The sequence below is a fragment of the Carcharhinus amblyrhynchos genome, chromosome 33 (assembly GCF_965287045.1).
Source record: "Carcharhinus amblyrhynchos chromosome 33, sCarAmb.v2.hapA, whole genome shotgun sequence".
NCBI classification, from domain to species: Eukaryota; Metazoa; Chordata; class Chondrichthyes; order Carcharhiniformes; family Carcharhinidae; genus Carcharhinus; species Carcharhinus amblyrhynchos.
This window is the reverse complement of record NC_137356.1, coordinates 15274101-15298343: the sequence shown is the minus strand read 5'-3', so window position 1 is coordinate 15298343 and position 24243 is coordinate 15274101. Positions and strand designations below refer to the sequence as shown.

Genomic DNA, 24243 nt, shown 5'->3' with positions numbered 1-24243 from the left:
TCAGTTTCCTTGGCATGTTGACTATCTGGACCAACTCAAATGCAGACACAAAGCACATTACTGAGCACACAGCTCACCGATTATTCCCTAACCAGATCAGCGATCCCAGTTTTCCCAATCTCCCGATTAATGTCACGTTACAAAAAATGTTATGCATTAACTTTGGCTTCCCACGTTTCTTTTCTTATTTCTTACTCTAACTATCCGCCTACATTATTTTATCTATTTATTGCTTTTGGAAACACGGTTCAATCCTATTCGTACTTCCAACAGACGCAACCCATTCCTGGACAGTCAGGCCACAAAAATATCTCCCACCTGTACAGAAGCACTTGGGACCTTCATTTCAAAAGATTGCAATTATTTGAGTGCGTCAAACAGTAAGGGATGCTTAGATACAACACACAAGCACGGATAGTGGACCAGCAACCTGTCCTTGTGATTACTGGTGTATCAACACCTCTACTTTCTCACAAGACTAAGGAAATTCGGCTTGTCAGCTACAATTCCCACCAGCTTTTACAGATGCACCATTGAAAGCATTCTTTCTTGTTGTAACATAGCTTGGTATGGGCTCCTGCTCTGCTCAAGACCACAAGTAACTACAAAAGGTCATGAATGTAGCCCAATCCATCACACAAACCAGCCTCCCCCATCCCTTGACTCCGTCTACACTTCCCACTGCCTCGGAAAAGCAACCAGCATAATTAAGGACCCCACACACCCCAGACATTCTCTCTTCCACTTTCTTCTGTCGGGAAAAGATACAGAAGTCTGAGGTCACGTACCAACCGACTCAAGAACAGCTTCTTCCCTGCTGCCATCAGACTTCTGAATGGATCTACCTTGCATTAAGCTGATCCTTCTCTACACCCTAGCTATGACTGTAACCCTACATTCTGCACTCTCTCCTTTCCTTCTTTATGAATGGTATGCTTTGTCTATATAGCGCAGAAGAAACAATTATTGTCACTGTATGCTAATACGTGATAATAATAAATCAATCCTTTCCTTCTCTATGAATGGTATGCTGTCTGTATAGCATACAAGAAACAATACTTTTCACTGTATGTTAATACATATGACAATAATAAATCAAAATTTTACAATCAATGGCTACCATTCACTTGATGCACACCTGCATACTCCTATCTAACTGACCCCACTATGATAAAGCACCCCACCATATCTCAGTGACCCACCCACCATCCCCACCCCACCACAACATGGGCCTGGATATCGCTGGATTGCCTGACGAAGGGGCAGCGCTCCGAAAGCTAGTAGCTTTTGCTACCAAATAAACCTGTTGGATTTTAACCTGGTGTCGTGAGACTTCTTACGTTGCTGGATTAACAGTGTGAATAACTGCAAACGTGCATCCAGCTGCTCATGATCCAACAGGAAACTACTCCGAGCCCAAAACTGTCTTCACAAAGCGTTGTAAGACTTCTTACTGCGTTCACAAAGTGAGGGCATTCCATCTCAGATGGAGCTTCACAATCTGTCACACTTGTGCCAGCTACATGTGACCAGCAGACTGCAATGCTTGCAGCTTGCAACCCGCAACCCAAGACAGTGACAGCAAACTGTAGTTCGTCATTGCAGTTAGAGACAGCTTGGTGCTGGAACTGATAGTCCAGGATGGGCTGAGAGTGGTGGGTGGTTGGGGGAGGGGGGGAAGAGAGGGAGGGGGTGAATGGTGGGTGGGGGGAGGGAGGGGGTGAATGGTGGGTGGGGGGAGGGAGGGGGTGAATGGTGGGTGGGGGGAGGGAGGGGGTGAATGGTGGGTGGGGGGAGGGAGGGGGTGAATGGTGGGTGGGGGGAGGGAGGGGGTGAATGGTGGGTGGGGGGAGGGAGGGGGTGAATGGTGGGTGGGGGGAGGGAGGGGGTGAATGGTGGGTGGGGGGAGGGAGGGGGTGAATGGTGGGTGGGGGGAGGGAGGGGGTGAATGGTGGGTGGGGGGAGGGAGGGGGTGAATGGTGGGTGGGGGGAGGGAGGGGGTGAATGGTGGGTGGGGGGAGGGAGGGGGTGAATGGTGGGTGGGGGGAGGGAGGGGGTGAATGGCGGGTAGGGGGAGGGAAGGGAGGGGGGTGAGTGGTGGGGGGGAGGGAAGGGAAGGGAGAGGGTGAGTGGGGCAGGAGACTAGGGTGGGCAGGAAGGGTGAGCAGGGTGGGGTGAGGGGTGGGATAGGGAAGTTATTGGGGTATGCTATTGGGGGGGTTATTGTTTAAGGATTGGATATTGTGCGGGAAGTGTTGGAGAGTAGGGGGTACTATTTAAGGGGGTACTATTTAAGGGGGTACTATTTAAGGGGTGGTTGTTCTGGGGCTATAATATTGAGGGGTTATTGTTTAAAGTGGGGTATCATGAGTGTATTATTTAAGGGGGTGCTACTGGGGAGGGGGTAGTATAGGGGTATTACTGGGGGTATATTACTAAAGCGGCTGGAGGTATTACTGAGGGGGGTTGGGGGTATAGGGGGGTCGGGTCAATTATTTAAAGGGGGGCAACCAGCCACCTCCCTGCCCGCCTCCTCCGGGCAGCTGCAGCTGCTTGTACCGACCGCTCCCGCTCCCACGCCCCGCTGGGCCCCGGCCTCAGGCTCCACACCTACCGGCTCTCCCCCCCTCCCGCTGCCGGCCGTCCGGGCGCCGCCTCCCCGTCACAACATCACCGGGCCAACGCGGCCCGCCCCCGGCAACGCACCTGACTGACAGCCCGTCCGACCAATGGGACTGCGGCCCGGCCAACCAGTAGTCCTGCCGCGTTCCCGCTGATTGACAGTCCACTCAACCAATGGAAACGGGGCCCGCCCACTGAGTTGCAGCCCGCCTGGCCAATAGGACTGCGGCCCTCTCGCTGACTGACAGCCCGCCCGACCAATGGAAACGCCGCTCGTTTGCTGACTGACAGTCTGCCCGACCAATAGAACTCTTGCCCTGCCGACCAATTGGACTGCGGCCCGCCCGCTGGCTCACAGCCCGGCTGACAAATAGAACTGGTGTCCGTCACTTGACTGACAACCTACCTGACCAATGGAAATAAAGCCCGCCCATTGACCGCCAGACCATCTGGCCAATAGAACTACAGCCCGCCCATTGACTGACAGCCTATCTGACCAATAGACCCACAGTCCGCCCGCTGACTGACAGCCAGGTTGACCAATGGACATGCGGCGCACCTATTGACTGACAGTACGATCCACCAATGGAAGTGCCGCCCGCCTACTGTGTGGCAACACTTTCGACCAATAGGAATGCAGCTCCTGACTGACAGCGCCATCAACCAATGGTAAGGCGGATTGGCCTCCAATAGGAAATGAGTGCACGCAAGCACCGCCCACCGCTCTATCCAATCAACGGGGGCCGGAGGCGGGATCTTGCTGTTTGATTGACAGATGCAGAGCCCTGGGCTATTTGGCCACAGTAGGAAGTCTCCCAACACCAGGTTAAAGTCCAACAGGTTTATTTGGTAGCAGAAGCCACTAGCTTTCGGAACGCTGCCCCTTCATTAGGTGAGTGGGAGTTGTGTTCACAAACAGGGCATATAAAGACACAAAGTCAATTTACAAAATAATGGTTGGAATGGGAGTCTTTACAGGTAATCAAGTCTTAAAGGTACAGACAATGTGAGTGTGGAAAGGGTTAATCACAGGTTAAAGAGATGTGTATTGTCTCCAGACAGGACAGTAAGTGAGGTTTTGCAAACCCAGGCAAGTCGTGGGGGTTACAGATAGTGTGACATGAACCCAAGATCCCGGTTGAGGACATCCTCACGTGTGCGGAACTTGGCTATCAGTTTCTGCTCAGCGAATCTGCGCTGTCGTGTGTCGTGAAGGCCGCCTTGGAGAACGCTTACCCGAAGATCAGAGGCCGAATGCCCGTGACCACTGAAGTGTTCACCAGGAAGAGAACAGTCTTGCCTGGTGATTGTCGAGTGATGTTCATTCATCCGTTGTCGTAGCGTCTGCACGGTCTCCCCAATGTACCATACCTTGGGACATCCTTTCCTGCAGCATATCAGGTAGACAACATTGGCTACGTTGCAAGAGTATGTACCTTGTACCTGGTGGATGGTGCTTTCACGTGAGACGATGGCATCCATGTCGATAATCCGGCATGTCTGGCAGAGGTTGCTGTGGCAGGGTTGTGTGGTCACTGTTCTCCTGAAGGCTGGGTAATTTGCTGTGGACAGTGGTCTGTTTGAGGTTGTCAGGGGCACTAGCTAGGGTAAATGCACTGATTTATGTGGTTGGTGCAGACTCGATGGGCCAAATGGCCTCCTTCTCTTATTTTTCTGCTCTGATTCGATTCGATGATAGTATGTTCTCAAGTAGTGGTTAGAGAGAACTCTTGGGCCGAAGGAGACCAAAGGAAATAGGGGGGAAGGTGGGATCAGAGGGAGCCTTTGTAACGGTGACATGAACACGTGAGTTGGATGATCATCCATGATCATAATGAATGGTGAAGCAGGCTCGAAGGGCCAAACAGTCTCCTCCTGCTCTTATTTTCCATATATCTACGTGTCTGCACCTTTCATCATCCTAATCCCATTTTCCAGCACTTGGCCCATAGCCTTGCATGCTGCGGCGTTTCAAGGGCTCATCTAAATGCCTCTTAAATGTTCTTACATATGTTAGCAACATGGGTCAACGGAGGTGGAGATACCAATCAGCCATGTTGGTATGGAATGATAGAACAGGCTTGAGGGGTGGAATAGTCTACTCCTGTTCCAAGCTTCTCGATTGAAGTTAATGGAGATAAGACATAACGGAGATATCTAGCAAGCTGCTGATTTGCTATTGAGAGAAGACCCCACGTTTCTTAAGCAATACAAAGAGTTATAGAGTCACAGAGGTTTACAGCATGGAAACAGGCCCTTCGGCCCAACTTGTCCATGATGCCCAATTTTTAACCACTAAGCTAATCCCAATTTCCCGTGTTTGGCCCATATCCCTCTATACCCATCGTACTCATGTAACTAGCTAAATGCTTTTTAAAAGGCAAATCGTCCCTGCCTCTACTACCACCTCTGGCAACTTGTTCCAAACACTTACCACCCTCTCAGTGAAAAATCTGCCCCTCTGGACCCTTTTGTATTTCTCCCCTCTCACCTTAAACCTCTGCCCTCTAGTTTTAGACTCCCCTAACTTTGGGAAAAGATATTGACTATCTGGCTGATCTGTGCCCCTCATTATTTTATAGACCTCTATAAGGTCACCCCTCAGCCTTCTACACTCCAGAGAAAAAAGTCCCAGTCTATCCAGCCTCTCCTTATAACTCAAACCATCAAGACCCGGTAGTCCCCTGGTAAATCTTTTCTGCATTCTTTCTAGTTTAATAATATTCTTTCTATAATAGGGTGACCAGAATTGCACACGTTATTCCAAGTGTGGCCTTACCAATGTCTTATACAACTTCAACAAGACGTCCCAACTCCTGTATTCAATGTTCTGACCAATGAAACCAAGCATGCCGAATGCCTTCTTCACCACTCTGTCCACCTGTGACTCCACTTTCAAGGAGCTATGAACATGTACCCCTAGATCTCTTTGTTCTGTAACCCTCCCCAACGCCCTACCATTAACTGGGTAAGTCCTGCCCTGGTTCAATCTACCAAAATGCATCACTTCGCGTTTATCTAAATTAAACTGCAGGATGGACCTGTTCCCTTTTGCTGATGAATTATAGACAAATCCTTGTGATATTGAGGCACGGGTAGATCGAGATGAAAGAATTACATTTCACTTTATTGAAGTGGTTTGATCCACAGTGTAAACAATCCAAGGAAGCAAGGGGTTATATTCTTGCCAACGTTAATCGCAGAGAAATTACGCGAGATTGGAAACAAAACGCGAACGCGCGGAGACCTTGGGAAGAAGTTGGCATAGCTTTGGCACCGGGGCAAACACAAAACCCGAGAAGGGGGAAGCCTTCATAACGCTCCGCGTGACATGAACAGGTGAGAGTCTCTGTCGCCCGATAGCTCCGAACCCCATCGTCCCCTGCGTTCGGGACCATTCAGGAGCTTGGACAACGGAGCTCGGGAACGTGGTCCTGTAGACCAAAATGGGGGAATCAGCAACCACAGCTGACAGCACCACACGTACACCGGGAAACGGGACACTTCTGAGAAAACGCAGACACACTCAGTTCATGTCACCAGAGGCGTTACTGCGTCTGTACATTACTCTGAATAATTGGGTTTGAAATCTGGTTGGACTAAGCTCTAGTTAGATTAAATTCCCTCAAATATCTTCCAGCTGTGTCTTGAACACGAGAGTCGGTCTGTTTTTCTATAAGACTTTTGAGCGACCTGATTTGGAGAGCGCGGTGGGGCGGGGGGCGGGGGCGGGGGTGGGGGTGGGGGTGGGGGGTGGGTGGGGGTGGGGGGAGCCTCGTCCACAAGCTCGTGCCTGGGATCAGAAATTCGATTCTGAGACCAGCCGTGGATCGGGTCTTCACCTCTGACCCGACTGAGGATTTATTTAAAATGGCAGAACACTGGCCGCTCGCAGATAAAGTTAAGTTTCTGACTGCAGGAGTAAACACTCCACTTCCCGTCACTCTTCATCCCAACGCAGGTTTCGTAATTTCTAAGGTCTCTTGGTTCACCCGCAGCCCAGAATCTAAACAACAAGAAAGGCAAGTGAGTCCAATCGCCTCCGGGTTCCCCGCGCACTAACAGAATACTTTGGAGCAGTAGCCCAGAGAATCCCTACAGTGCAGGACGTTGCCATTCGGCCCGTCACATCCACTCTCCAGAACAGTATCTTATCCACCTGCTCTATCCCCATAACCCCAAGCATTTATCATGGCCAATCCAACTAACCTGCACATTTTTGGACACGAACAGGCAACTTAGCAAGGCCAACCCATCTAACATTGACATCTTTGGACACTAATAGGCAGTTTAGCATGGCCAATCCACCTAACCTCCACATCTTTGGACACTAAGGGGGAACTTAGCAAGGCCAATCCATCTAGCCTACACATCTTTGGACACTAAGCGGCAATTTAACATGGCAATCCACCTAACCTGCACATCTTTGGGCGCTAAGGGGCAAATTAGCATGGCCAATCCACCTAACCTGCACATCTTTGGGCGCTAAGGGGCAAATTAGCATGGCCAATCCACTTAACCTGCACATCTTTGGACACTAAGGGGCAATTTAACATGGCCAATCCACCTAACCTGCACATCTTTGGACACTAAGGGACAATTTAGCATGGCCAATCCACCTAACTGGAATATCTTTGGAGCGTGGGAAGAAACTGGAGCACCCGGAGGAAACCCACACAGACATGGGGAGAACATGCAGACATCACATAAATAATAACCCAACCCGGAAACTGAACCTGGGTCCCTGGCACTGTGAGGCAGCCGTGCTAATCATGGTGCCACCCCCGAATTTATTGAATTCAAATTCCATTACTTGCCGTGGCGGGATTCGAAGCCGGGTCCCCAGAATACAAACTGAGTTTCTGGTTGAATAGTCTAGCGGTAATACCCAACAGGCTGTCACCTACCCTTACAGCAGGGGTTGTAGATTTAAGAAAGGTAACTTACTTTGGTGTGGAGGTGTAATCGGTACCGTCCACCCAAACCCATTCATCAGGGTTATTTGATTCATTGAGACCAATCCAATGGCGAGTAAGCTTGATCTCTTGATTCAGAAATACCTGTGGTCCAGATGAAAGGACATCGCCGTGAGATATTAGATACCGTGATAGCCTGGCTTATTAAAACTACTTGACAATAGCTTCTATTGCCAAAAACCTCCGACATCACCACCGCTCCCCCCCGCCCTCCCCCCGCCAGCTGGGATTCTTCAGTCTCACTGGCATTGGGGTGGGTATGGATGAAATCGGAGAATCCCATCCTAATACTGATCACAGAATCCCTACAGTACAGAAGAAGGCCATTTGGCCCATCGAGTCTGCACTGACCACAATCCCACCCATGCCCTATCCCCATAACCCCACATATTAACCCTACTAATCTCCCTGACATTAAGGGGCAATTTAGCATGGCCAATCCACCTAACCCGCACATCTTTGGACACTAAGGGGTAATTTAGCATGGCCAATCCACCTAACCTACACATCTTTGGACACTAAGGGGCAATTTAGCATGGCCAATCCACCTAACCTACACATCTTTGGACACTAAGGGGTAATTTAGCATGGCCAATCCACCTAACCCGCACATCTTTGGACACTAAGGGGCAATTTAGCATGGCCAATCCACCTAACCTACACATCTTTGGACACTAAGGGGCAATTTAGCATGGCCAATCCACCTAACCTACACATCTTTGGACACTAAGGGGCAATTTAGCATGGCCAATCCACCTAACCCACATGTCTTTGGACACTAAGGGGTAATTTTGCATGACCAATCCACCTAACCTACACATCTTTGGACACTAAGGGGCAATTTAGCATGGCCAATCCACCTAACCCACATGTCTTTGGACACTAAGGGGCAATTTAGCATGGCCAATCCACCTAACCCACATGTCTTTGGACACTAAGGGGCAATTTAGCATGGCCAATCCACCTAACCTACACATCTTTGGACACTAAGGGGCAATTTAGCATGGCCAATCCACCTAACCTACACATCTTTGGACACTAAGGGGCAATTTAGCATGGCCAATCCACCTAACCTACACATCTTTGGACACTAAGGGGTAATTTAGCATGGTCAATCCACCTAACCTACACATCTTGGAACACTAAGGGTCAATTTGGCATGGCCAGTCCACCTAATTTGCATATCTTTCAGACTGTTGGAGAAAACTGGGGCGTCCAGAAGAAACCCACTCAGACGTGGGGAGAAGGTGCAGTCTCTGCGCAGTGACCCAAGCCGGGCATTGAACCTGGGTTCCTGGCACTCTGAGGCAGCAGTGCTAACCACTGTGGTACCATGTCGCCCAATGCAATATTGTAGCCTAGATTGTTGGGAGCGGCCATTTGTTATGCCACCACCACCACCCTCCACCCCACCCCCCCTCCCCCCCATAGCATGGAAGAATTACCTGACACAGGGATGTGCTGATCTGAGAAGCAACAGATATTAGGCCTCAGACCTCATTAGACTGAAGGATGAAGATAACTTGCCCCCTATTGGTGCCCTAAAGACTCAGCATGACCCACCATTGACCATGTGGGGTGTGAGGGTGGGGGGGGTGGGGGGGGGAATCTCTTGGGAAGGCGGTAGCTGGTGTTTGTCAGGCCGGGAGACCGGGGGGTTAGCAGTAGCCAGCAGAAGCCCATGTGGTCAGGAGACTCACTTGGAGGTCAGGTGCTGGCACTCCCCAGGCTGGAAGACCCAGTGCCCTGGAAATCAAAGGGTCACAGGGCAGGGCGGGGTTAAAGGCCAGCGATGATTAGGAGGATCCTTTAACGTGACTTCAGGAGCTAGGCCTCTACCAGGCCTGGTTCCTCTGGGCTTCCCCGAGACAAACCAGATTCAGAGTGAGGCCTGAACCAATACCAGGCTCCTTACTTACATCAGTGAAGGGCACAATCGTTGCTTCAGGTGTGATGGCTCCGAATTTCTTCTGATCCAATAAGGTGGGTGGTGACAATATAGTCTGTGGTTATGGTATTTTTGGGCACTTCTGGGCCTGGGGAATGGGGCTTGCTTTCAAGGCCTGCAAAGCCACACTTCTGATGCCTCATCTTGCATTGAGTTTTAGCCCCAAGATTCAAACCTACGTCCATCATTCCTGAGGCTTTTCTGCAGCGAGGACAAGTTCACAGTGACTGGTTCCATATTTCACCAAGAACAACACACAAATAGACCCCACTTAGCAGGGTGCACTTGGCAGGGACTTCTAATCGGAAGGGACAGGCTTGGAGGCAGATACTCCGTTCTGCCTGGTCATTATGTGTGTGTGTGTGTGAACATGTGGTCTTTGCTAATGAAAAATAGATGGACAGGAACATTGACCCCAACATTGATACAGGGGCATGTGGGGGAGAGGCAGGGGTGTGGGTTTCACAAGGGGCAGGTTCTAGGGTACAGTTCCTCTTGACCCACAAGCCACGCTGGAAAGACCCTACACTCGTCCACATGGAAACTCTCACCTCCCGTTAGCTGCTGGGCTCCCAAAGAGCAGAGACACCCAGCCAGTTAGGGTTAAACCTGGGGGAGAGACCAAATCTGAGGCACATGGCCGTGTTATAACATTGGAACGAGGAGGCAGGCTAGCATGGAATGGAGACTCACTATCCTATCTGAGCCGGATGGACTGGTCTCTTGGGGTTAGGGTTAACATAGAGCCATAGAAACTAGAAGCAGGAGGAGGCCATTCAGCCCTTCGAGCCTGCTCCACCATTCATCTTGATCATGGCTGGTCACCGAATTCAATATCCTGATCCTCCCTTCCCCTCCCCATATCCCTGATCTCTTTAGCCCCTAGAGCAATATCTAATTTCTTCTTGAAATCGCACAATGTTTTGGCCATAACTATATTTTGTGGTCGTGAATTCCACACATTCAGCACCCTCTGGGTGAAGAAATGTCTCCTCACCTCAGTTCTAAAAGGTTTACCCTTTATTCTTGAGCTATGACCCCTAATTCTGGACTCCCCCACCATCAGGAACATTCTGGATTTACCCTGTCTAACCCTGTTAGAATTTTATAAGTTTCTATGAGATCCTCTCTCACTCTTCAAACTCCAGTGAATATAACCCCAACTGACTGTATCTCTCCTCATGTGACAGACCTGCCATCCCAGGAATCATCCTGGTAAACCTTTGCTGTACTCCCTCTATAGCAAGGACATCCTTCCTCAGATAAGGACACCAAAACTGCACCCAATACTCCTGCTGTGGCCTGACCTATACAATTGCAGTGAAACGGTTACTTTCATTAACTGGGATATCTCTCCGATCATGCCCCCCTCCCCTGAGAGTGCGATTACAAAGGGAGGTGGGATTCATCCCGACTCCCGGTGAAGTGAGAGTTCTGACAGAACTTCCTGGCCAATTGCCATTGAGATATCCCGGCACCTGACCTGTTCCTCAGTGCTGTCAGTCACTACCAGGTTGGCCATCTTCGACGTACAAGACCTCTGCGACGTCGACCAATCTTCCAGCGTTGATGAGAAGTGGTAACATTTCTGACGGAACAATGTCCATTGGTCAGGACACTGGAACTGGGGCTGACCTGCCAAATACAAGTCCAACAGTCACTCATCTCCCCGGCCAACCATTAACAACAGGCCCCAGATCCCCAAATCAATCTCACAACGCACCCACTTTGACATCCAGAGCTGTAAAATCCTACAGTGCAGAAGGAGACCATTCAGCCCATCAAGTCTGCACCAATTACAGTCCCACCCAGGCCCTAGCCCCATTACCTCGTGCATTTATCCTAGCTAGTCCCCCTGGCACTAAGGGGCAATTTAACATGACCAATCCACCTAACCAGCACGCCTTTGGATTGTGGGGGGAAACCGGAGCACCCGGAGGATCCCTGGTTAATCCAGCTTCCTGCGCCCTGAGGCAGCAGTGCTGACCACTGTGCCACCCAAAGGTGATGCATTCAGGTATCTGTTGTCTAGAACATTGACTACAGGAGGTCCCCTCTCCTTGTCTCAGTGAAATTCAAGGGGAGGGTGTGGGCGTGACGCTATTCCCATAGCCCCACATATTAACCCTGCTAATCCCCTGACATTAAGGGGCAATTTTAGCATGGCCAATCAACCTAACCTGCATATCTTTCAAAGGAATCTGGAGGAAACCCACGCAGACACAAGGAGAACTCTGCACAGACAGTGACCCAAGCCAGGAATCGAACCTGGGGTCTCTGGCACTGTGAGGCAGCAGTGCTAACCACTGTGCCACCCATTTATTGTCCATCCATAATTGCCCTTGAATTAAGTGTCTCGCTTGGTCATTTTCGGAGGGCAGTTGAGAGTCAACCACATTGCTGTGGCTCTGGAGTCACATGTAGGCCAGACCGGGTAAGGACGGCAGATTTTCTTTCCTAAACAACATTAGTGAAGCAGACGGATTTTTACAATCGGTGATAGTTTCATGGTCACCATCACTGAGGCTAGTTTTCAATTCCAGATTTATGAATTCCACCAGCTGCCGTGGTGGGGTTTGAATCCGTGTCACCAGAGCATTGCCCTGGCCTCTGGGTTACTGATGTGGAGATGCCGGCGTTGGACTGGGGTAAACACAGTAAGAAGTCTCACAACACCAGGTTAAAGTCCAACAGGTTTATTTGGTAGCAAATGCCACGAGCTTTCAGAGCACTGCTCCTTCGTCAGGTGAGTGGGGAGTAATCAGTATTCTATTAGTATCAGTATACTAATTATTAGTATGATTCTATTGGTATCAGTATACTAAGCAGTATTCTGTAAACTGATTGTGTGCCTTTGTGTGCTCTGTTTGTGACCAGAGCTCCCCACTCACTTGACACAGGGGCAGAGCCCTGAAAGCTGGTGCTACCAAATAAACCTGTTGGACTTTAACCTGGTGTTGTGAGACTTCTTACTCTGGCTTACTGGCCAGTGACAATACCCCTACACCATCTCCCTGTGTTGACTCAGCCTCATCCTGAGTAGTGGTTGAGGTGATGCATTTACTCAATGACCTTCCAAACCCTCTCCCACCACCACCGACGCACTGTGATGGCCGTTCAGTACCATCTCCAAGATGCAATGCAGCAACTCACCAAGGCTCCTTCGGCAACACCTTCCAAACCCAAGACCTCTCCCATCTAGAAGGCCAAGGGCAACAGACACAGGGGAACATCACCACCTCGGGGTTCCCCTCTGAGTCACTCGCCATCTTGACTTGGGAATATATCGGCCTGTCGCTGGGTCAAAATCCTGGAACTCCCTCCCTAACAGCACTGTGGGTGTACCTACACCACATGGACTACAGTGGGTTCAAGAAGGCAGCTCACCCTCCACCTCCCCAACCTTCTCAAGGGGCAATTAGGGATGGGCGATAAATGCTCGCCTGGCCAGCGACGCCCACAACTTGTGAACCAATGAGAAAGTCAGAGGGCCCCGAGCTACAGGCTGAAGGGCAAAGGTGAAAGGTCAGGGTGGTAGATGGCTGCTGTATGCAAGGGGAGCTGAGGCAAGAGGATCGTGTACCGCACCGTCTCCACGGCAACTCCTTCCACGGTATCCATAGCAACAGAGCCTGGGCCTCGCGAGGCGGATCAGAGCTGCGTGCCGTGCTTCCCTCGCTATCTCACGCGGCGAGGGTGGGAGTGCCCGGGGAGATGTACCACACCCTGGCAGGAGCACGTTAACACTCACAGTTCTCCTTCATCTCTGCCAGCTGACTCTCAAAACTGCTGTGCGATCGATGCGTTTGATCGGCCAGTCTCGCAACTGCAAAAGGAAAGGAAGGATCAGTCAGGCTGATTGGAGCATTTTAAATCCTCTTTTTGACGTTACAGCCTCCATTCGCGTCAATCCCCACAGCGCAGGGTGTCTGAGACAAACCTTCACTTAAACTGGCACGGTGTTAGCCTCAGAATAACACAGTCTGCTCTGTAGGTTAGCCATCAGTCTTTATTAGGATGGGAATTATTTACAAAAGTTCAATAAAAGTCAGATGTTCACAGCGTGGAAACAGGCTCTTCAGCCCAATTTGTCCATGCCACCCTTTTCTTTTCTAAACCCCTAACCTAATCCCAATTGCCCAGATTTGGCCCATGTCCCTCTACACCCATCTTACCCATATAACTGTCTAAACGCTTTTTAAAAGATAAAATTGTCCCCGCCTCTACTACTACCACTGGCAGCTCGTTCCAGACACTCACCACCCTCTGGGTGAAAAATTGCCTCTCTGGACACTTCTGTATCTCTCACCTCTCACCTCAAGCCTATGCCCTCTAGTTTTAGACTCCCCTACCTTTGGCTGAAGATATTGACTATCTAGCTGATCTGTGCCCCTCATTATTTTATAGACCTCTATAAGGTCACCCCTCAGCCTCCTACACTCCGGAGAAAGAAGTCCCAGTCTATCCAGCCTCTCCTTATTACTCAATCCATCAAGTCCCAGTAGCATCCTAGTAAATCTTTTCTGCACTCTTTCTAGTTTAATAATATCCTTTGTATAATAGGGTGACCAGAACTGTACACAGTATTCCAAGTGTGGCCTTACCAATGTCTTGTACAACTTCAACAAGACATCCCAACTCCTGTATTCAATGTTCTGACCAATGAAACCAAGCATGCCGAATGCCTTCTTCACCACTCTGTCCACCTGTGACTCCACTTTCAAGGAGCTATGAACATGTACCCCTAGATCTCTTTGTTCTATAGCTGTCCCCAACGCCCTACCATTAACTGAGTAAGTCCTGCCCTGGTTCAATCTACCAAAATGCATCACCTCACATCTATCTAAATTAAACTCCATCTGCCATTCGTCAGCCCACTGGCCCAATTGATCAAGATCCCGTTGCAATCCTAGATAACTTTCATCACTGTCCACTATGCCACCAATCTTGTGTCATCTGCAAACTTACTAACCATGCCTCCTAAATTCTCCTCCAAGTCATTAATATAAATGACAAATAACAGTGGACCCAGCACTGATCCCTGAGGCACACCGCTGGTCACAGGCCTCCAGTTTGAAAAATAACCCTCTACAACCACACTCGGGCTTCTGTCAAGAAGCCAATTTTGTGTCTAATTGGCTACCTCACCCTGAATCCCGTGAGATTTAACTTTATACAACAACCTACCGTGCGGAACTTGTCAAAGGCCTTGCTAAAGTCCATGTAGACAACATCAACTGCACTGCCCTCATCTACCTTCTTGGTCACCCCTTCAAAAAACTCCATCAACGGTCAGTTAGCTCAGTTGGATGAACAGTTGGTTAAGGTTAAGTTTATTTATTAGTGTCACAAGTAGACTTGCATTAACACTGCAATGAAGTTACTGTGAAAATCCCCTAGTCACCACACACCAGTGTCTGTTTGGGTACACTGAGAGAATTTAGCACGGCTAATGCACCCTAACCAGCACCTCTTTCAGACTGTGGGAATTAGTGATGCAGAGCGATGGCAACACTCAACTCCTGTCCCTGCTGAGGTGATTCATGAAGGCCCCGGCTTCTCAACCTTGCCCCTTGTCTGAGGTGTGGTGACCCTCCACCACCAATCAGCTCTCTCTCCCCTCAAAGGGTCAGCTGTGGCTGTGGTGACATTACCTTTACAAGTGAGAAGCCCGTCTATAACTGACCCCTGGGTCTGGCTCATCTGTCCCCCACATGTCAGAGTGTGGGTGGTACTCAAACTGTGCCACATCCTTATAGAACAGAAACAACACACCCTCTGAGGGATCTAATGGTGGGTATCTGCCAACAACCCTGATGGATACTGGGAGTATACAGTATGGACATTGGGAAGTATCCTGGTGCAGCTGCAGCTGAGTGAACCACCTCAGGTTGAGTTCAAACCCCTCTCCGGGCTGACACTCCAGTACAGCACTGGGAGAGGGCAGCACCGGGAGACGGCAGCACCGGGAGACGGCAGCACCGGGAGAGAACATAAGAAATAGGAGCAGGAGTCGGCCATCTAGCCCTTCGAGCCTGCCCCACCATTCAATAAGGTCATGGCTGATCCAATAGCTCCCCCCTTTTTATCTCAACATTTCCTAGAATATCAACGTCCTCCTCTATCCACCACATCCTTCTCCTTTGTCAATACTGATGCAAAGTACTCATTAAGGACCTCACCCACCTCATCTGGCTCCACACACAAATTCCCTCCCCTGTCCTTGAGCGGACTTACCTTTTCCTTAGCAACCCTTTTCCTCCTTCTATACGCATAAAAAGCCTTGGGATTTTCTTTAATCCTGTCTACCATGATGTCTCCTTGCCCTCATGAATCCCGTTTAAGCTCTTTCCTGCTATCTTTGTATTCCTCAAGAGCCTTATCCATTTTCAATTTCCTGAAATTTATGTATGCCTCCTTCATCACTAAGCTCACAACCTCTCTTGTCATCCAGGGTTCCCCAATCTTGCCAACTTTATCCCTCATTTTTACAGGGAAATACTTGTCCTGAATTGTTGAAAACTGACTTTTAAAAGACTCCCACGTATGGGATGTGGATTTACCCTCAAACAACCGTCCCCAGTCAACATTCCCTAGCTCCTGCCTAACACTGTCGTAGTTAGCCTTCCCCCAGTTTAGTATTTTCACTCTGGGAAGCCTTCTGTCCTTTTCTACAAATATCTTGAAATTTATTATGATCACTAATCCCAAAATGGTCCCCCCACTGAGACGTCAATCACCCGTCCAGGCTCGTTTCCCAGATCCAGGTGTAAGATAGCCCCTTCCCGGGTTGGACTATCTACATATTGTCTCAAGAAGCAGTCTTAGATACACTAAACAAACTCTGCCCTATCCAAGCCTGCGGGACTAAAGGAATCCCAGTCTATGTTGGGGAAGTTAAAATCACCCATCGCAACAACGCTATTGTTTTACATCTTCCCATAATCTGCTGATATATCAGTTCCTCCACTTCAGGCTGGCTGTTGGGAGGCCTGTAGTACAACACCAACAGTGTGACTGCACCACTCCTGTTCCTGAGTGCTACACGTGTAGCCTCAGTGCATGCTCCCACCAAGGTGTCCTCCCTCTGTGTAGCAGTGACATTCTCCCTAATCAGTAAAGCAACACCCCCCACCTCTTTTGTCACCCTCTCTATCTCGCCTGAAGCATCTGAATCCTGGAATGCTAAGCTGCCAGTCCTGCCCTTCTCTCATCCAAGTCTCTGTAATTGCTACAGCGTCACAGTGCCATGTAATAATCCAAGCTTTAAGTTTATCTGCCTCCCCTTGTCATAGTCCTTGCATTAGAGCAAACACACCTCAGACTGTGTGTCCTGTCATGTTTTGTATGCTCTCCCTGGGTTTTATTTCTCTGAGCCTCACTGGACCCAGTCACCCAGTTCTCCACAGCCTCTGTACTGTGGCCCTTTTTGATTTTGTCTTTGAGAGATAGAATCATAGAACCCTACGGTGCAGAAGGAGGCCCTTCGGCCCATCGAGTCTGCACCGAACACAATCCCACCCCGACCCTACCCCCATATCCCTACATATTATACCCACTAGTCCCTCTAACCTACGCATCCCTGGACACTAAGGGGCAATTTCTTAGCACGGCCAATCAACCTAACCCGCGCATCTTTGTGGGAGGAAACCGGAGCACCCGGAGGAAACCCACGCAGACACGAGGAGAATGTGCAAACTCCACACGGACAGTGACCCAATCCGGGAATCGAACCCAGGACCCACTTTTGGTTTCCACTTGTCCCCTTACTGCCTTTAGTTTATGTCCCCACTTTACTCCCCTCTGACTTCCTGCATCAGTTCACCAACCTCCCCCCCCCACATTAATTTAAACCCTCCCCAACAGCACTAGTAAACACTCCCCTGAGGACCCTGGTTCCAGTCCTGCCCAGGTGCAGTCTGAATGATTTGTACTGGTCCCAATTCCCCCACAACCGGTTCCAATGTCCCAGGAATTTGAATCCCTCCCTTTTGCACCATCCCATGTATCCTTCTTAGCGACCCTGACATTCTCACTCTGACTACAAACAAAGAACAGTACAGCACAGGAAACAGGCCCTTCGGCCCTCCAAGCCTGCGCCGCTCATTGGTTCAACTAGACCATTGGTTTGTATCCCTCCATTCCCAGGCTGTTCATGTGGCCATCCAGATAAATCTTAAACGATCCCAGCGTGTCCGCCTCTAAGCACTGGTCGCAATCCTGAGATTACTACTTTTCAGATCCTAATTTTTAGTTTAATCCTAATCCCTAAATTCAGCTTGTAGGACCTCATCCCGTTTTTTCACCTTGGTGTCCATATGGACCACGACAGCTCACTGTTCACCCTAGAATGCACTGCAGTGTCTCTGTGACATCCTTGTACCAGGGAGGCAATATACCATCCTGGATTCTCATTTGAGTCTGCACAAAGGCATATCTGCTCCCGTTATGATTGATTTAGACAATCACTAAATTTCCAGGGCCAAATTCCCCCTCCAACTCGATTCTCAAGTTTGCTGACTACACCACCCTGGTGGGGTCAGATCCCAAACAACGACGGGACAGAGTTACAGGAATGAGATAGAGAATCTGGTGAACCGGTGCGGCAACAATAATCTCTCAATAAAACAAAGGAGATTGTCATCGACTTCAGGAAGTGTAAAGGAGAACATGCCCCTGTCTATGTCAACGGGAACAAAGTAGAAAGGATTGAGAGCTTCAAGTTTTTAGGTGTCCAGATCACTCTGAGATTGTGTCCTCTGATCCCAGACTCTCCCACAAGGGGAAACAGCCTCAGTGCCGACCCTATCACTCCCCCTGGGAATCCCACATGTCTTAATAGGGTCACCTCTCATCCTCCTAAACTCCAGTGAGTTTAGCCCCCAAACCTACTCAACCTCTCCTCATAAGAAAGACCCTCCATACTGTTATAATCCAGTTCAGAAACTCCAAGATACTTTACAAAGTCAGCTTTACATTTTGAATTTGGTACAGGTGAACATAAGTTGTTTCAGGTGACCCACTAGGGAGCTTTTTATCAAACACGGTTTATTTAAGAACTCCATTAAAATACAATAAGAATTTAGCACAACTTTTACCAATTACAAAAAAAACATGATATTGTATAAGCCTTAGCAGCTAAATACTCTGTTCCAACCAAACAACCCCCACAAACAAATATCCCGTTCTTGGCTTAGCACAGAAAGCAAGTATGTTCACGTGATGCAGCTTTGCAATGTTGGATCACAACTGAGAAAATCCCAGGCCTGGAACTTCCAGCACACCTCAAGAGACCCAGAGATACTCCTTGCTTCCAGCTTCCGGCTGCATCTCTCAGACAGTAGAATTCCCACTCCACTCCAGAGAACACTGCTTTCAGTCTGCAATCCAAACAGATTCCACCCAAAATAAAACCAAAACCTTTAGATTTCTCCAGTGTGCCTGGATACCACCTGACCTGTCAATCAGACTCCACCCAACAGTTCCAAAAGGGTCATATATCTCCAGGACACTGCATTAGGCCCAGATTAAAACTAAACAGGATGTCTATTCCTTCAGCAACAGTCACAGATGACGATACAGACATCGTGTGAACAATAACTAAAAGGCCAAGGTCTGATTAAAGAAAAACAACAGAGGAACATGTTTAAAATACACTTCTTGAAGGCACAGTATCATCACAATACTCAGGATAAACCCAATGAGCCTTCTCTGGACTGCCTGCAATGCCAATGCATCTTTCCTTAGATACTGTCCCCAGACAGGTATAAAGAGGACAGAGAGTGAGTTCCACAGCATCAGGGGATGGGTTGCTGCTCTCTGACTTTCAACATATCCTGAAAACATTGAAATAAAACCCCAATCTTTTCTCTTTTATCGATTGTACTGGTGTCACAGGCAAGGAGTCCCGAACAACTAGAGATTCAAGGTGGTGCGGAGTTGGAGAGTGGCATCCACCAGACTGAATAAGACCGAGAGTTGTGTAAAATTTATGTATTTGTGTCATAAGTAAGCTTACATTAACACTGCAATGAAGTTACTGTGAAAATTCCATAGCTGCTACACTCCGGCGCCTGTTCGGGTACACCGAGGGAGAATTTAGTACAGCCAAAGCATTCAACCAGCACATCTTTCAGACTGTGGGAGGAATCCGGAGCACCCGGAGGAAACCCACGCAGGCATGGGGAGAATGTGCAGACTCCGCACAGTGACCCAAGCCGGGAATCAAACCCAGGATCCTGGCACTGTGAGGCAGCAGTGCTAACCACTGTGCTACCGTGTGTGAGAGAAACAGGAAGAAATCTTTATCATTCATAACTTACTGTCATTGATCATCTGTGACTGACGCCTGTTGAGTTCCTGGTGAGCGCTGCCCACGCCTGTGGAAAGCGTCTCAACTGCAAACAAGAACAAGTGTTAGTACAGGATCTGTTGCTTGGAGCTTGAGAGATTAAATACACATTCAGCTCCTCTCTCTGCGACTGAATTCTGCACTTCCTAACTCACAGATCACAATCAGTAAGGACAGGTAGCCACACCTCCTCCACGATCATCCTCAACACCAGTGCCCCACAAGGCTGTGTTCTCAGCCCCCTACTAGACTCCTTATACACCTATGACTGTGCGGCCAAATTCCCCTCCAATTCGATTTTCAAGTTTGCTGACAACACCACTGTAGTGAGTAGGATCTCAAACAATGACAAGACAGAGTGCAGGAATGAGATAGAGAATCTGGTGAACTGGTGCGGTAAACAATAATCTCTCCCTCAATGTCAACAAAATGAAGGAGATAGTCATTGGTTTCAGGAAGCGTAGTGGAGAACATGCCCCTGTCTATATCAACAGGGATGAAGTGGAAATGGTCAAAGGCTTCAAGTTTTTAGGTGTCCAGATCACCAATAACCTGTCCTGGTCCCCCCATGCCAACACTATATGTTAAGAAAGCCCCACCAACACCTCCATTTTCTCAGAAGACTAAGGAAATTGGGAATGTCAGCTACGACTCTCTCCAACGTTTACAGATGCACCATAGAAAGCATTCTTTTCTGGTTGTATCACAGCTTGGTATGGGCTCCTGCTCTGCCCAAGACCACAAGAAACTACAAAAGGCCGTGAATGTAGCCTAATCCAGCACTCAAACCAGCCTCCCATCCATTGACCCTGTTTACATTTCCCGCTGCCTCGGCAAAGCAGTCAGTATAATTAAGGACCCCACACACCCCGGACATTCTCTCTTCCACCTTCTTTTATTGGGAAAAAGATACAAAAGTCACGTACCAACCGACTCAAGAACAGCTTCTTAAGAACATAAGAAATAGGAGCAGGAGTCGGCCATCTAGCCCTTCGAGCCTGCCCCGCCATTCAATAAGATCATGGCTGATCTGAAGTGGATCAGTTCCACTTTCCCGCTTTCTCCCCATAACCCTAATTCCCTTGTCTATCAGAAACCTATCTACCTGTGTCTTAAATATATTCAGCGAGGTAGCCTCCACCACTTCAACGGGCAGAGAATGTCAGACTTTTGAATGGACCTACCTCGCATTGAGTTGATCTTTCTCTTCACCCTAGCTATGACTGTAACACTACATTCTGCACTCTCCCCTTTCCTTCTCTATGAACGGTGTGTTTTTTCTGTATAGTGCACAAGAAGCAATACTTTTCAGTGTATCCCAATACATGTGACAATAATAACTCAAATGGGATCAATCTGGTCTGCTCCACTGCAGACCTTTGCTGTCACCTGCTGGTTGCCCCTGGGAACTGCAGCCATAAAAGGCTCACCTTGTCATTCAACCCCTTACCTATCCCTGGTTTAGGTTCCTCGCACTCAACCACACAGGGATAGGGGGAGCAACCCCAGACAATCATCCCCCTCCTGGGTGTCCTTGTGCAGGAGTCTCAAGGAGTTGGTTTGCAGGTGCAGCAGGTAATTAAGAAGCCAATGGAATTTTGTCCTTCGTTGCTAGAGGGATGGAGTTTAAAGCCAGCGAGATTATGTTGCAGCTGTATAAGGTGCTGGTGAGGCCACACCTGCAGTACTGTGTACAGTTTTGGTCTCCTTACTTGAGAAAGGATATACTGGCACTGGAGGGGGTGCAGAGGAGATTCACTAGTTTGATTCCGGAGTTGAGAGGGTTGACTCATGAGGAGAGACTGAGTAGACTGGGGCTATACTCATTGGGATTTGAAAAATGAGGGGAGATCTTATAGAAACATATAAGATTACGGAGGGAATAGATAAGATAGAAGCAGGGAAGTTGTTTCCACCGGCAGGTGAAACTAGAACTAGGGGCATTGCCTCGAAATAAGAGGAAGCAGATTTAGGACTGAGTTGAGGAGGAATTTCTTCACACAAAGGGTTGTGAATCTGTGGAATTCCCTGCCCAGCTGAGGCTCCCTCATTGAATGTTTTTAAGGCAAGGATAGATAGATTTTTGAACAGTAAAGGAATTAAGGGTTATAGTGAGCGGGTGGGTAAGTCCATCAGAAGATCAGCCATGATCTTATTGAATGGCGGAGCAGGCTCGAGGGGCTAGATGGCCGACTCCTGCTCCTAGTTCTTATGTTCTCCCCCCATCATTGGCTGTCTCTCTGATTGGCTCTGGTCCACAATGAGAGCCAGGAAAATCTGGAAAACAAGCCGGACAAACTTAAAAGCCAGACTCGCTTTCCAAAGAGTACTGAGGGACTGCTGTGTGCTCTGTTTCACGGAGATGTGGCTCACTCCTGCTTCACCAGACTGTGCCCTACAACCAGAGGGCTTCTCAATCCATCGAATGGACTGTATAGCGGCCTTGGGTAAGGCTAGGGGAGGTGGGGTCTGGTTCCTAGTTAACACCTCATGATGCCTAGATGTAGCAACACTGGCGAGTTTCTGCTCCCCGGACCTAGAATACCTGATGCTAAAATGCTGCCCCTACGACCTTCTGCGAGAGTTCACCTCTGTTATCCTGATGGTGGTTTGCATCCCACCCCATGCAGACACAAAGATCGCACTGGACAAAATGTACACCATTACAAATGTGCCATCAGGCTGAGGGGAGGCGATGGCCTAATGGTATTATCACTGGACTATTAATCCCGAAACTCAGCTGGGATGTGGATTCGAATCCCGCCACGGCAGATGGTGGAATTTGAACTCAATAAAAAGTATCTGGAATTAAGAATCTGCTGATGACCGTGAAACCATTGTCGGAAAAACCCATCTGGCTCACTAATGTCCTTTAGGGAAGGAAATCTGCCGTCCTTACCCGGTCTGGCCTACATGTGACTCCAGAGTCACAGCAATGTGGGTGACTCTCAACTGCTCTCGGGCAGCCAGGGATGGGCAATAAATGCTGGCCCAGCCCACGATGCCCATGTCCCACGAATGAGTTAAAATAAAACTTTTGAATGGATCTACCTCGCATTAAGTTGATCTTTCTCTACACCCTAGCTATGACTGTAACACTACATTCTGCACTCTCTCCTTCTCTATGAACAGTATGTTTTGTCTGTATAGCGCATAAGAACAATACTTTTCACTCTATCCTAATACATGTGACAATAATAAATCAAACCAAATGGGATCAAATGAGATGAAACATTTGTCCAGCTTCATGCATTTATATCGTGTTTCCTTGATGTTGACGGGAAGATGGGCAAATGGGAATATTGATCTGAACTGGTCTTGTATACTTTAAAATGGAACACCAGTAAAACAGTCAAAGACAAATACTGGCAGAACTCATAGAGTTATAGAGGTTTACAGCATGGAAACAGCCCTTTGGCCCAACTTGTCCATGCTGCCTTTTTTTTAAATCCCTAAGCTAATCCCAATTACTCTCATTTGGCCCATATCCCTCTATACCATTTTACCCATGTAACTGTCTAAGTGCTTTATAAAAGACAAAATTGTACCTGCCTCTACTACTACCTCTGGCAACTCATTCCAGACACTCACCACCCTCTGTGTGAAAAAATTGCCCCTCTGGACCCTTTTGTATCTCTCCCCTCTCACCTTAAACCTACGCCCTCTAGTTTTAGACTCCCCTACCTGTGGGGAAAAGATATTGACTATCTGGCTGATCTATGCCCCTCATTATTTTATAGGCCTCTATAAGGTCACCCCTCAGCCTTCTATGCTCCAGAGAAAAAAGTCCCAGTCTATCCAGCCTCTCCTTATAACTCAAAACATCAAGTCCCAGTAGCATCCTAGTAAATCTTCTCTTCACTCTTTCTAGTTTAATAATATCCTTTCTATAATAGGGTGACCAAAACTGTACACAGTATTCCAAGTGTGGCCTTACCAATGTCTTGTACAACTTCAACAAGACATCAGATCTAAGATTGATGTGTTTTGGTTAGGCAGAGCCATTAAGGGTTAAAGCAAGCTTGGTAGATGGGTAGGATTCATAGAATCCCTACAGTGTAGAAGGAGGCCATTTGGCCCATGGAGCCTGTATTGACAACAATCCCAACCCAGGCCCTATCCCCACAATCACTCCTAGTTCCCCTGACACTAAGTGGCGATTTAGCACGGCCAATCCACCTAAACTGCACATCTTTGGACTGCGGGAAGAAACCAGAGCACCCAGAGGAAACCCACGCAGACATGGGGAGAATATGCAGACTCCACACAGGCAGTAGCTGAGGCCGGAATCGAACCTGGATGCCTGGCGCTGTGAGGCAGCGGTGCTAACCGCTGTGCCACCGTGC

The 24243-nt window shown here is 48.7% G+C and overlaps 1 protein-coding gene across 1 annotated transcript in view; it reads right to left on the bottom strand.

Moving 5' to 3' along the window:
* Window positions 1-6394: 6394 nt before the first annotated feature.
* LOC145360915 (asialoglycoprotein receptor 1-like) overlaps window positions 6395-24243 on the bottom strand; it is a 51254-nt gene continuing 33405 nt past the window's right edge. Inside the window, exons 7-11 of the mRNA XM_080216419.1 lie at window positions 19869-19943; window positions 13298-13372; window positions 11030-11181; window positions 7570-7682; window positions 6395-6628 (exon numbers count right to left, since the gene is read on the bottom strand). Of these exons, the coding sequence (XP_080072545.1) occupies window positions 6484-6628; window positions 7570-7682; window positions 11030-11181; window positions 13298-13372; window positions 19869-19943 (560 nt within the window). The 3' untranslated portion in view covers window positions 6395-6483. The remainder of the gene's footprint in view (window positions 6629-7569; window positions 7683-11029; window positions 11182-13297; window positions 13373-19868; window positions 19944-24243) is intronic.